Source organism: Cardiocondyla obscurior, linkage group LG12 (assembly GCF_019399895.1).
Source record: "Cardiocondyla obscurior isolate alpha-2009 linkage group LG12, Cobs3.1, whole genome shotgun sequence".
Lineage (NCBI taxonomy): Eukaryota > Metazoa > Arthropoda > Insecta > Hymenoptera > Formicidae > Cardiocondyla > Cardiocondyla obscurior.
In genome coordinates, this window is record NC_091875.1 from 4498414 (window position 1) to 4513128 (window position 14715).

Here is a 14715-nt window from a genome sequence, read left to right on the forward strand (position 1 = left end):
TCTCCCTATTCTTATGAAGTAATAATTCGGTCAGTCCCAGAATACCTCGGTACGCGGTCATGAATTATAACGAGGGCAGCTTTGTACTCTATTATGAGATCTTCCAGGGCCCAGATACGCGTTGCCGTTTGATGTACGGCCGACCTGCTGGTCCTCCGGTTCTCATTTCGCGCACCCGGCTGTTTTATCGTCTCGCGTATTATCGACCCGCGTTATCCGTTTCGACCGTTGCCGGCGCAGAAATATTTAATTTCTCTGTTTGCAATGTTCCCGGGATGCATTCGCAGCGAAACCCGTGCATTATACAACCATTTCGGCGCTTCTTTTTCAGAGGAAATTCTCCCCGTTCTATTCCACCGAATCCTAAAGCGAAGAAAAATAGAGGCGCTTGCTCGTTAAGCATTAACCCCTTTTCTTCCCCCCGTCGTGTATAAAAAATAATTTCCTAAATAAAATATTTTATTTTGCAACAAGCGCACTTTCGCGAAGTTACGAAAAAGCTATGGGGTGACGATACGGGAGTTCTGTGTAGGTGAGACTATAGGCGAGTTAGTTACGCTGCTGCACGTGGATAAAGCCCATATACTCGAAGTTATTCAAGTAAATCCGACGGTGTCTCAAGGAGCTTTACTGGAAAGAGGCGAGCGGGATCGCCGTGCTGCTGATATCGCCGATGGAACGACAAAGGACGTTGTCTTGCCCGATCCATCCGAATTGCACAATAGCTGACTACGCACGGAAGCGAGCTACGCGATAAATCTGATCCTACCCCTGGTTATATTCGTATCGATAAACTTGTTTTAACGACTCCGCAATTTAGATCGCTTTACCATCCCCCTTTACTTTATAGTCGAGAAATCGTTAATCGTTTACGGTACGCGATCCGCCAGAAATCAATTTCACTAATTTCTTAAAATAAAAAAAAAGGGGGAGTGTACCGTGGTGGTTTTCAAGTCGCTATCGTCGACAGCTTTCGTATTTTTTTCTCCTCCCTAAATTACATAACAGCGACAAAAGCTTTGACGTTTGTCGATGGGACCGGCGCACGGTTAACTTTAATATTTCCGCGACACACTCGTGCACTTTGCTGAAAGTATCCGGACAAATTGCGAGCGGAGTGCGCCATTTCTCGAAACGAATTTCCTAGAGTCTCTGGGTGCCGTGAGAGCTTCGCGTGGCGGAGAAAGTCGAATCACGTCAGCGTGCTATGAAGATTCTCAGCGTCGCGACAAAAGATGCCATCTTGTCCGATGCACTTGGCTGACACAATGAAGTTTCGTCTCTATCTAGCCCTACGAACCGTTACCGCCTGCGTCAGCGCTTCTCTCGTAAGCGCGTTGTCTGACAAAAAAAAAAAAATGTTCTCCCCACGCGGCGCGAAAAGGTGCGAAGGATCTCCCGTTCATCCAGAAATGAGTTTGAGCGTTCGTTCGTCGACGTGAGGATGTGCGAAGACACAACGTGCCTGCAGGAGCGGTCTGCGAAACGAAAATCCGCGGCGCTTCTCACTCTCCTCTTTCCCCGCGATAAAACGGCACCGCAAGGAAACCGATTTTTCAGACGAAAAACTCTGCGGCCCGTTCCGAGGGGCGCGCGGAAAAGTGCTCGTTCCGCGATATCGGCGCCGATAGAAACAATTTCGCTCAACGATTCCGACTTCTCGAGCGACGCTCGAATGCGCCGGGATTCGCGGGTGTTGCGATTGCGGACCGTTTCATAAACTCCGACGTTATTTCCGAGCTCGTTTCTCCCGCGCGTTTAAAGTCGCGTGACCTTTATCATGTACGTGAAATCGATAAGTGGCAGATAAAACCTCGCGTTGTTCTTCTCCGATCTTGTCGTTACTATACGCGATCGATTGTAACGGGCTTTATCCAGCAGCATTAAGTTTTATGCAAAATCATATCTTTGTATATAAAATTTTATTAATATAAATTTTATTTTATTTTATTTTAATTTTTTTTAATGCATTTTTGCAACTCTTCCGATTTTCTAGGTTTCGACCTATTAGTTCTACAAATTCTTTTTACGAGAACGTTTACGCAAAGCAAAACGATTTCTTCGAGAGAAACCGATGCACGTATACAAACGTGCATGTGAATGCAGAATGTGTGGGAGTCGCTATCGCGGGTCTAACCGTTTGCGCGTCCAGAAGTTCATTGTAGCGAATAGCGTCTTAAGACGCCATTTTCAGATAAGGCAAAGTCCGGGATAAACGGATTCTTCAACTGAAAAATTCTATAACCACTTTGGTGTGCAGTGACTGTATTGGCGTAGCGCGGAAGCTCTCCTGATTCGTCTTTACAATATGGAGTCCGATGCACGATTTCCGCAACGACTGCTACAACTGTCCGATACAGTGACTGTCACGCTTAGACAGTAAATTCGATCGAGCTTTTTTTTTATCGGACGATATTGCGGCGTCTCTTCTTTCGAGTGCCGTTTATACTAATTTTATACAGTCGATAAAATATGTCAAAATATTGTCTATTACATTTCGCGTTTGGGTTTTTTTTTTCTATTTTTTTTTTTGCACGGCGCATTGAACTATATACGAAGTCTCAACTACGTTTACTGTAGTATTTTAAAATAAAATTATTTGTGATGTAAAGTTTGCTAGCATGTCTTTAGTTTAAACAGAGATGTATAGATTTAATTGTTTCCTGATTGCGGTTTTATCGCGATGTCGATCGGTTCTTTCGTTTGTCTCGCGTAAGCGAATGTCTGGTGTCGAAGAATTATGTTTGACGATTCTAGACGAATAAGGTTATCGTAACGCTTCGATAATATTTACGGAATACCGCGGTAATTACACGTAATAATTAATATTAACCGTTAAATTTATTACATACAAATTTCGCATTAATAATATTTTATATCGTTTTATATAATAATAGGATATTATTTTATCCTAATCGTTTACGCATTGTAAAATGCGTGTTTTGCCCCAAACGTTTACGCATAATAAAAAAAGTCATGCGACTCACCGATCTGCATGAGCATCAGCGAAGTTGAAGATGCTGCCGGTGGCTGTAACAAAAAATAAAACCACATTAATGTAGAGATTTTGATTTAAATAATAATTAAAAAAAAATTAAAAAAAAAAACGCTTGCGCGTTTCTAAAGAAGAATTAATACTTACTTAAAAGTTGCTTCGCCGATGCATGATGCCCATGCCCGGGACCTGCTCCTCCACTCAGCTGGGACGTGTCGAGTCATCCTTCCGCGCACAGGACACCCGCGTGAATCGCGACCGTGAATCTAAAGTTGCGAAAAAAAATCATGCAATGAACACTGTCTCTCGCGCGATGGTATACGACACTCCCGGTTATGAAACTCAGATAATAAAAGCTTTCGCGCGGTTACTTTGGCGAAACTCCCGATACGCCCGACGAACTGGCTGCAGTTCGTTTAAATTAGTATTATCGGCGACGAGAACACAACTCCTTCAGATATTTCACGAAACAAAACTCTTGGGTTTGTTTCGATGGTATCCGCGGAGTCGTGAGCTGGAAAAAATATCAACTTAAATTACATACGATCGTATGTAATTTATATTGATATCTAAAATAATTAGAATTAGTTGTTACATATAAATTGTTCCGTTAATTACGCGAGTCTTATTTGATTTTTACTTTTTAATATTTTTAATTGATACTATATTAGATTATTCCGTCCGCGCGTTTTATGTTGCCGTATTATATTAAATAATTTGATATCGCGTTATTAATTTAATTTCTTTTCACGGTCAGTATAATTTTACCCACCCGAAATTCTTACGCTATAAAGAAAGAGAAAAAAGCCATGCAGTTTACAAACCGGTTAGCCAAATACGCAGCAGCAGAGTTTTGTAGCTGATTCTGTAACATAAGAATAAAAATATTAATGCAGATGTGCTGAATAATAATTTGTAACAATTTTAAAAAGTTAAAAAAAAATTATACGCACTACTATTTAATATTTTTTAATTTAGAAAAAAATTAAAAATAAATATCCATTATCGAAGCAACTACAGTAATTATGTGAAAAAAAGAATCGATGCTTACCCAGGGGTTGCTCTGCCGATGCACGAAGCCTCTCCAAGGCCTCCTCCTCCTCTCAGTGGCGATGTCGAGCCGAGTCATCCTTACTGCTCCTTTCAATCCTTCTCTGAAACAAGAAATAAGAAACAAGTTTTGATTAATCAGGTTAACTAACAATTTACGATCAGTAAATATATATTATTTTTCGACGAACCTACGCTAACTGCGCGTCTTAACCTACGTCATCTAATTACGCTTTCCGATGTACGTGATCTGCGCATTTAATCGCCCGATTATTTCATCACCGCGATGACCACTCGTCGAGATATCGCATGAACGTCGCGCAAGACACGTGCTTTGCTCGCACGATGATCTTTGTCTCTCCTACATGCTCGCGACCTCTGGCTCTCTCACGCACTACGCACCGCGCTGTACGAAACCTCGACTTGCTCGAAGAGAGCAGGAATTAATTGCTCGCGGTCACGGCAATCACCTCAGAGACACGCATGTAATGAACGCAATAAATAGATATAAATTACTTCAATTACTTTTCGCAAGTCCTCTCCGCGTTCTGAGCATTCGTATGGGAAGTCAAATCACGTCGGGATTCATCTCCATACCCTCAAACATGTGTATCATTGTCGATTGCGAACTTAGTCTCTCGGCCACGTGCCACGGTGTGCGCTCGGTACCGGAAGAGGAACAAGAATGGTGGGAGTGTGTGACTCCTCACACCGCGCACGCGCGCGCGAGTCACGTAGGCCACCCATGCGGCCGATTACTATTTTCTAATATTCGACCGAATATTCACTTTAATGCATCGCGAATATGTAAATGAATACGTCGAGATATTTGATCGATTGGATTAAATTATTTGTACTTTAGTTAAATAATCGCAGGAAATTAATGTAATTAATATCCGCTTGATTTAATTTATATTTAACGAAACCAAAAAAAATTAAAGTACCACGTAAGATTATGTACGCACCTCCGTAATTTATTGCTGACCGTTATTAAATGTCTTTAATGTAAAAAAAAAATTATTATTATTATAATAAATAACGCACACGCTCGGTGATGTCTGCTTTAATTTAAATAACATATATAATATATAGAAAAATCATTCCAGGTCAATTGTTGCTTCTGGTAGTCGCGCAAGAATACTGGAAAGACCCTTAAAAAAATAATCCAGAGAAGAAGTAATTTTCTAAGGGTTCAAACAATAGATCCACCAGCGTCCTCGTAAACTTTATTACCGGTAAAGACAGACACCCTTAGTACACTCAGAGAATGACCCTCTTCACGTCGCTCCGTGTTAGCGGTTCTTTTTTATCGTTGCACCTGCTGACGCCCTTTACGTCTCTTCAGCGCACAAAAGAGAGGCTACCGTCTTATCTTAAAATACCTTAAAGTATCTTAAAAATGAGTGCTTCCACGATTCAATTTGGTCGCTGCAATAAACAGCCCGACTCTTTTCATTCTCCCTGGGGTTGAAGCTCTTTACGAGCTCGCTAGAAATTATTTTGTGTATAAGCTCAGGGAACAAGGTCGTTTTGTTAGAACTCTACGTTCGGATAATATCGTACCGTGATTACGTAGTTGATTTCCATCGCGATAAGTTTCCGACAGACGCGTTAGTAAAAATTATTTAAACTCCCTCGCGTGGAATCAGACGCTTCAGCGATCCCATCGTACGATGGAATCGAATGATATCGGAAATCGTCGGCAATCGTTTCTACCGCGCTGAAAATTCGACGGAAGATATTAAAAATGCTTTTGTGGAAACTATCGCGTAACCCGGATTCATTATTGAATTGCTAGATATTTTTTTCCTATCTACGTAGAGAATCGCTGTAGAAATATTTTATATTATAGCACAATTCCGACTACATTAATATTGCCGTAATATCAAATGGTATTTTTCGAATATTGAAAACGCTTCTAGATTTTCATTTAATTGTTTTTTTTTCGTACTACGGTTTCTGGGGCGGGGGAGAAATAATTTTTCATCCAATAAAAATTCTTACTTTTACCGCTGTTGCCTATAGTCTATGTAATATCCATTATTCACGTGTAAATTTAATTAAATTATTTTGCACATTAGCGATCCTCATCTTACAAATTTCTTTTACGTACGCAAACATTTAAAGTAATTAATACAAATGCGTTCCTTTTTTTTTCAAATTTTTTACGAGAAGGTAAATTATAAACCAGTCACAATCTAGTTATATCTTTCAATGGAGAAACTCTGTTTTCAACAAACCTATGCTATCTTTTAGTTCTTATTGTTAGCGCCGTACTCGCCGACGTCACAACAGTTAGTTCTGTCGCCACGCGAATTGGTCTCCACAACTGGAAATATCCCAAGGGGTACCTATATCCTTTGCTTCCTGGCAATTTCCTGTATAAACGCTGGTAGCTACTTTTACAATAACCATGATCATACAACAACGTAAAAGCTTTCTTATAATCGCTTGGGACTCGAAACGGATTCCATTTGAAAAGTTCACCGAATTTAAAACCCGTGCGTACTTATTCTATCGATCTCCAATGAATAATATCAGCTAGTTCTGTTCAGAAAATTTTCACGTAAATTCCACACAGGTTTTTATAAGATCGCATACTTGAGATTACTAATATATTTGGAATTATTACAATTGAGAAAGAGAAAAAAGCGCAAATTAAAATAATCTCCGAGCATTCGACAATTTACGTGAAGTAAATCAAATCGATAGAAAAGACGTTTAGTTTAATATTATTTAATTTAACATTGTAAATGTATTTTTTCGAGCCGGACGGGATGGTATTCTTGAAAAATTAATGCTTTGTATCTCGGGAGATATGTAAGTAACTTCTATATACATCTTTTGGGTACATCTTATCTGCGAAGTGAATTCAAGCGCAGCTTCTTTGAAGAAGAGATGTCAGAAAGAATGAAAGAAATATTTCTTCTTTTGATATAAGCATGGGAAGATGTAACCATCTTTTTCAGAGTCCGGAATACCTTCAAAATCTCATTTCATAATGTCTACGATTCTATGTGTAGCGTGATATTTTATATGAATAATGCGCAGCGATATCCTAGCATTCCTCTTTACGTCATATATCTTTGCGTTACACATAATATGGAAATTTCTACCTCCGAGGCATGTACACATACGTATATATATATTATATATATATATTCAGATACGTGATCTTTACTAAATCTTCTTATTCCGACATTTCATTCAACGACACCTTACGAATAACGTTTATCGTGACATCTTCAGTATTTATTCAACGTTTATTCCATTTTAATATAATTTTTAAAAATACACGACAATAATATTAAATTTATTTCTTTTCCATAACAAAAATGAATTATTCAATATCGTTGATAATATTAATTTAATTTAACCGGTTTTCTAAAAACATGTTTTCTGTTTTTATTAAATAAATCTAACGATGATGTTAATTAAATTTATTTAATATAAACAGAAAGTATATATTTTAAAAAAAGAAAAATTGTTAAATTACCATTCGCGTTCCTTTATCTTTTATTACGGCGACTGATGCGAGCACGAAAAATAGTCAAATGCAACTCGACGATTATGTCTCGGCGTAATGGAAAACTTGCCGGCATCCATTTCTTGCCGCCACCTGCCATTGAGGTAAACCGGAAAACTCTGCCGCGGCACAGAGGAACCAGTCATTACGAGGGACTCGCTGTTAACGTTGGGAACTGCGGGTAATTAGGAAGCCGGTCGTAAATAGCGCGCTCCCGGCAGCATGCCGGTCAGAACTTACGAGTTAGAATGAGGGGGCGAGGCACGCCGCGTGGAGAGAAAAGAAAGGGAGAAAGAAAGGGAATTAGTGGTCCGCTTAACTCCGGAAATCTGTTATATTGACCTCACGTTTCCGCGCCCGTGCGGCGCAGAAGTGGATAGAGCCTTTCTCCGGTTTCCCGTCAAGAGGATCTCGTCGACGACGCGGGGGGGAGGAGGCGGAGGAGGAAGAAGAGGGGGAGGGGAGTACCCACTTCGATTCTCAAGTCGAGACTGAAGCCGGATAAAGGAAAAGCTGGCAAGTTTTTCCGCGTATCCGTCATTTTCCACCGGTTACGCCGTTATCCCCTCGAGCGGAATAGACACGACGCGCGTTTAAATTGTTACAACTGCGTAAAATTTATTTCGTCGAAATAATCCGATTCTCTTTCCCCGCGGGATTTCACGCGCGGCCCGAAAAGAGGCTGCGCTTGTTCCTCATCGTTGTCCGCGTTTTCTCGTCGCGCGATGACGTATGCGTACCGTGCATCTCTCGTCGCGCCGAGAGCGCGCGGCGCGGATTTATCCGCGGGGATCTCGCGTGGAAATTTCACGGCAAAAACAACAACGTTATGCGCTCTCATCACGGTACATCCAATCAGACAGGGTGTAACGTCGCACTTCTTGTCTCGTTTTAGCATTACAGCCCGCTTACTTAGTTTACACGCGCGAAAATAAATGTGCGCGCACGCTACGTACGCGCGAGTACGTCGGTTTGCACCTGGAAAACTAATCTCCGGTTACTGCTGCGGGATAATTGTGTTTGCCTTCCATTTAAGTTGTTTGCACATCTGTTTGCATCCTAGCTTCTCTTTCAGACTAACTCGTCTTCAGATTCAGCTTGCCATCAGTCGCCATTCTCGGAGGCGCACAGCCCTCCCTTCTGCCTTCCCTTCTTCCCCCATTTCTCTTTTACTTTCCTCGACGCTGTCGCATTTCGTACGACATGCTCTTAATCGTCTAATTAAATTGTATATCCGCTTTCTTTTGCGGGAATTAATCATTATTAATATTAAAGGCGCAAGGATATTTTCAGAACATACATAACTCGCTTAATTATTTTTTACGCTGCCGGATTTACTGCAACACGAACAACACGTCGTTATCATAAACACGTTTTTAATTCGAAGTAACGAAAGCCGTCGGTTCCATTTTGTCTTCGTATCGCGCAAGTAATTTCAATACTAACGTCTCTGGTGAAGGAATGTGCACGGCGCGGAAACTATCGGGACGAGACTTTGATAGAAGGAAAATCGAATAGGAAATCGAATAGGAAAAAGACGAGGTAGAAAGGGAAAATTAAATGAGATCGAAGTAAAAATAAGATGGATTCGCCTGTAAATTCCAAAGAAGTTTCTCGCGACAGTTCCCTTCTTGCCAAAAAAAAAAATAAAAAGAAAAGAAAAGAAGAAGAAGAAAAAAAAAAGAAAACTCGGAAGAATAAAATTAACTATGCAAGTCTATTGACCCGTCGATGTAAAATAATAGAAATTGATAGCAATACCGTGAATATTACGTTAAATTGTAATATTAATGCAATGTACATTGACTAATTCGATGTGTAAGCAAAACGCATAGACATATGTACGCACGAATATGCACGGCAGTGTACACGAGTTTGCAATACGAGTAACAATTATTCTAACCGTGCGGGCGTGAACCTTAACGAGCGCGTACGGCAATTAACGGCGCGCGCTATTCCGCGATCATTATGATCGATCGCGACGGCGATTCCGGACCGCGCGTAGCACGTTCGATCGGTACCCAAGCGTTTTCCCGCGAGGATGCGTTTCCCGCGGATATAATGCCGGAAACGGAATCTGCCGCGGTGGGTCGTGTTCTCTCGGGGAAAGTGCGCGATCGAAATTCTAAGGCGCGCAGGTGAAAGAAGCTCGGTTGCGCTCGACCATCGCTCGTGTTTCTCTTTCGCTGGCTACCGTGTCTTGAGTTCAAGGCGTGCATTATGCTCGGCGAACGTACACTGAACGAACAGCGAATGCGGACGATCATAAAATAAATCATTGACTAAAAAAATATTTAACACGCTATCGCCGACGAATATTGGCGGTCGCCGTGTGTGTGCGTCTTTACGCGAAGGAATGTCCTCGAGTCCGAGATCACGCGGGCTGTTAAGGCACGACAACGAAGTTTCGCGATTTGATCTACGAGGGGCAGGTAATCTAGAATAGCGCGAGACGACGGGCTCGTTCGTCTTACTGATGCAAATAACCCGATTTTTCCCCGTCGATTCGATGAAGCTGCTATTTCGCGTGATGGGAATAGATTAGAATAAATTTTAGCTTCTGCACGTAGTCTTCACCGTTTATTTTGTACAAAAATGTTTAATATATGGAATGTCTGAGGACGTTTTCTATTTCGGTATTTTGATTGATTTAATAAATTCGACTATTCGACAAATTCAAAACCGGGACTTTGAAATAAGAATGTTGTATGAATTTTAATGTATGGTAATGAAAATTTTAATCGTAGTCTTCTGGCTCTGACGTGTATAAAATAATAATTTCGATTTGATTCCCGTTTCTAAATTGCCAAAAAAGAAAACAGAATGCGTTCAATCGTACACGGGATACCATCGTTACATCTTTACATGATATCTGTATGTATACCTGCAGTATTATCATTTTGCGGGAAATAACAGTTAATAATTATACCTATTATAGGATGATTGCGGTGCTATCAGTACTCATGCACATTAAACACTGTAATGAATCGAATCGATTCACCGAAAGAGCTCAGCGAACTACCTATTTAATGATTGAAATCCGTTGAATCGCAGTTACGGCGATATCGCGACGGAAATTTACCGACACGCTACGTATAGTTTGATTTTATTTTGAATTGATACGATTCTAAAGTATCATCCGATTTCCTGTGATTATCATTTCAGCGCTAACCCATTAAAAGCTTAAGAGATAAAGCATTATAGAGTTATTAATAAATCCTTGGCTTTTTCAACAAAGGCATTATTTAAAGTGTCGTCGCATTAAAGATTCGAAAAAGTCAAAGCCGATAATTCGCAATGAAATCACGGCCGGCGCAGAGACTTTAATTCGCACTTTCGTCACGATAATTATCGGATTATTATTATTATTATCGTCACGGCGCAATTTTCTTTATTCAGGGCCATCGATTCTCAGTGGGACAGAAAAAAAAAGGACTTTGACTTAAATTCGGCCGGTCAATTAACGCTAATTAATCGCTTCTGCGCGAGGACTTTCTAGGGTGCGGCGCTTTAATTTTTTTTTTTTTTTCCCTCCCCCTCTGTCCACAAAATAGCCGTCCCTCCGTTCTTTCTAGATCCAAGCTGAATTGCCCGATGCTACAGTTCGGTTTCTGCTGAATAATACATAAACCGCTTTTAAAATCAAAAAGTTGCTCGTCGTTTTTTCGGTCCCTTTTTTTTTTTTTCAGCAGCTATGCTCGCGCCGGTAGGGCCGGTCGTGTGAATACTTAAACGCGCGCAGCTGCCACTTCGTGTTATAACGACCGTTTTTTTCAAGGCTCGTCACCCTTTCCCTTCCGCATTTTCCACTTTTTTTCATCCTCGGAAGACAGGGAGAAAATGGGAGAGAAAGAGATGAGGCCAGTCTTCCTTTCATATATGTATACCGACATTCTTTCGTAGAGAGGAGGACGAGAGCACGCGACACCAGAGTGAAAGCGATGAAAAACGATTACGCGGTCCAATTAATGCCCCCCCTTCTTGTAATTATGCAAGGGATTACTTTCCCAACGATAATTCACGGTGGCCTTCATTTTTTTTTTTTTTTTTTTTTGCGATAATGACTTAGTCGATATAAACCATTAACCTACCGCTTTCGCAACTTAGAGGCTCAATTCTAAACTTAAAAATTTTTATGTATTTGTTACAAAAAACAAACTTTTTTAAATAAAATTATCTATCCAGATCGCTAATATTAAAGCGCATTGTTCAATATTTGAATACATCCTGCACTTGCTCGAACCATGTTACATTAATGTATTGAGTATACCACGTATACGTTACAAGTATATAAACCCTGCTCCCTCCGATGCAATCTACTTTTTCCTCGTCCTCCACCCTCCCATGCAGCGACTTTAATTTTCTCGGGAGAGCCTGTCGTACTATACCCTCGTAAAAACTTGCACGAAAGAAAAAAGGTTACGCGGCTCAATTATTCCGTCGTCTTCCCGCACGGTAATCCTTAAGATACGGCCGAGTTGCTTGGAGAACGGGCGATTTCTGGTGCGCGGGACGAGGTACTTTGTTTCGCATTAAGCACCGCTAAACGCGCTTTTTGCAGGCCGCTTTGAATAAATTTTGTGGCCCGCGACTCGAAATGCCGATTCAACAACCACGGCGGAAAGTCGCGGACCGATTGCGCCGGCCTTTAATGTCGGCGAAGTTATAATTGAGAAAAGTTTTTCGGCTTACAAGATGAATATAATTTAAGCGTGTCCGCGGCCGCCTTGCACATTATCGGCCGGAAATTTATACACGGGACGCGACGAGCCACTTTTCACTGTCGCACGTAGAAAATTATTATGCGCGAATAATTTTTATACGCGTCGTTTGAAAAGATATTCACGTTTATATAAGTATTTTTTATTATCACACATCTACTGATGTTAACAAATTAATTTATTAACTTCGGCGACGTTTATCATTTTAATTTTGTCATTTTTTAAATTTTAGTTTTTAATTTGTCTCGCGTGCCTACTTAAAAATTACTATTTAATATTTACTAGAATGTCGCTTTTGTAAAATTCAAATTGTTACTTATTCTTCATGCATTTCTAAGCGCGAGCTTTTTTTTTTTTCCCTCCCAGTTGTTGCAACGAACGTGATTTGTATGCGTCAAGTCGGATGCTAAATGCCAAGTCCGACATTTTCATAGCGCAATTAGATAACAGCGCATCGTTTCTCTCTCGTCACTCCCGCACTCTTTAATTACACGGGGAAGATACCAACTTCGATGCACGATAATAGTCCATAATTATTGCACATCAAGTTCAGAATCTCCCTCTCGTGCAATTAACCGGGAAACACGCGCCGTTCTACGTTCCCACGCCGAGAGCAAGATTGACGTATATTTTCGACGAAACTAAAACTAACCCAAAATAATCGCAAGAAAAAAGAAACTACCTAATCCACAAAAATTAAAATAAATCATCGAACACCCCTAATCGTAAAAATTCTATTTACCCTCCACGCGGAGACTTTAAAGATAAAATAAAAAATCTAGCACATTATATTCAGATCCATAACGTGCAAAAATACTTCAACGAAATTATGTTGATATTAACTTTTACATTTTTACGTTAACATTTAACAATTTTTTTTCTTTTTACCTCTAAAGTCGAACAGACGCACTCGTGCATATCGATGCTCTTCTCATTAAATCGAGGGAAAGTTTTCCCACGTGGTGCACGTTACCTACGTACCGTGTCCCTTCCTTAACGTGCCGATCTCTCGGCGGACGACTCTCATTTATCTCGGTCTCGCCGTCGCGTCCGCAACGTGACTCAATCTTCCCTCACGTAAGGACCTCCACGTGAGAATCCCGTAAGAGAGTCGCGTCTTATTCCGTCGACTGCTCCGTTCGCCCTCCCTCCCCGATCCCACGGCTCTATCTCGTCGATTTCAGAATCTTTTTGCTTCATCTTTCCGTTTTAGTAGGAATACGTGGCGCGCACCTAGCCGAGCGAACGGATCGCGCACGTCCCTCGTAAAATGCTTCTCGTACGAAGAGCGTTAGTTATTTTGCGTTGCGTATGTACACGGGGGAGACGTGTTGAGTAAATTTGACTCATCGCCTGGTAATCTCGAGGTGTAATTCCGCTGCCAGCCGTACGGCGAGCGTTATGCGCGCGGCATTAATCAGCGCGAGATGAATCTGCCTGCGTACATCAGTTCACAAATAGGCCCCGCGAGAAGACGTCAAACAGCACGTGATATGTCATATATCATACCGGCGAGGATACGAAGATCATTAACTTATTACTAACGGCGCGCGCGGCGTCTGAAGGGTTCGGTATATGCCAAGGCGAGAGATTTATTCCATTTTACGTCACGATTTCGATGTCGCGCGAACGTTTCCCGTCCTTCGTTCTGGAATGGTAATGCGATTTGACGGGTCATGCGCATATTTAGTTAGTGAAAGCAATCACCTGATTCAATACGATTTCCCAAGCACGAGAGGCTGCGAGTATAAGTAGATTTGCATACACGCGCGATACATCGCACGGAACGGATGTAAGACGAGTCGAATAATGAGAGGCGATAGATAAGAAGTTGTTGGGAGAGAGGTCCCGCGTGCATTACCATTCTACCCGGGAGCCCGGTGGACGTCTTCTTTTTCTCGAGGAGCAAGCACCGCGTCGCAACGATGCAATAAAAGTCACCCTATATATCCCTGCCCCCTGCCTCCCCTCGTCGCGGTTCGTTCGTATAATTAATGTAATGTTTCGCGGCGGTTCTTTATGTTTAAATCCAGACGGTATCGCGCGCCGGGCAACGGTGGCGGGCGAACGAGGTGAAATACGCAGGGAGACGCGAATGAGACGGCGGAATGGGAAAAACGGGTACGCGGCCGGAAGGGCGCAATTGTGGCAGCCTCGCGGAAATTACGAGCTCTAAGGGAGGACACACCCGTGAAAGATGAAACAACGCCTCTCTCAAAACTTATACGAAATTAGATTTTCAATTTCCCTGGCTGGCCGACGTGGCGGCCGCGCTCGCGGTCCTTTCTTCCCCTCCTGACTTTCCCGCTTTCATCGCGCCATCCCAAATTGCGAAGAAAATAGAAATGCCGCGACGAGCCGTAAGCGGATGCAATCCTTTCGCCGGATTACAGCCGGGGAAAGGGAAAGGAACGAGGCGCGAC

The 14715-nt window shown here is 41.7% G+C and overlaps 2 protein-coding genes across 2 annotated transcripts in view; one reads left to right on the forward strand and one right to left on the reverse strand.

Annotated features, from left to right (window-relative positions):
- The window catches only part of Pgant2 (polypeptide N-acetylgalactosaminyltransferase 2), a 162464-nt gene that overhangs the window by 124469 nt on the left and 23280 nt on the right, over positions 1–14715 (forward strand). The gene's annotated exons all lie outside the window — the stretch shown is intronic.
- Positions 3416–14715, reverse strand: part of LOC139106940 (uncharacterized) — a 31015-nt gene continuing 19715 nt past the window's right edge. Inside the window, exons 4-5 of the mRNA XM_070664050.1 lie at positions 4047–4149; positions 3416–3860 (exon numbers count right to left, since the gene is read on the reverse strand). Of these exons, the coding sequence (XP_070520151.1) occupies positions 3777–3860; positions 4047–4149 (187 nt within the window). The 3' untranslated portion in view covers positions 3416–3776. The remainder of the gene's footprint in view (positions 3861–4046; positions 4150–14715) is intronic.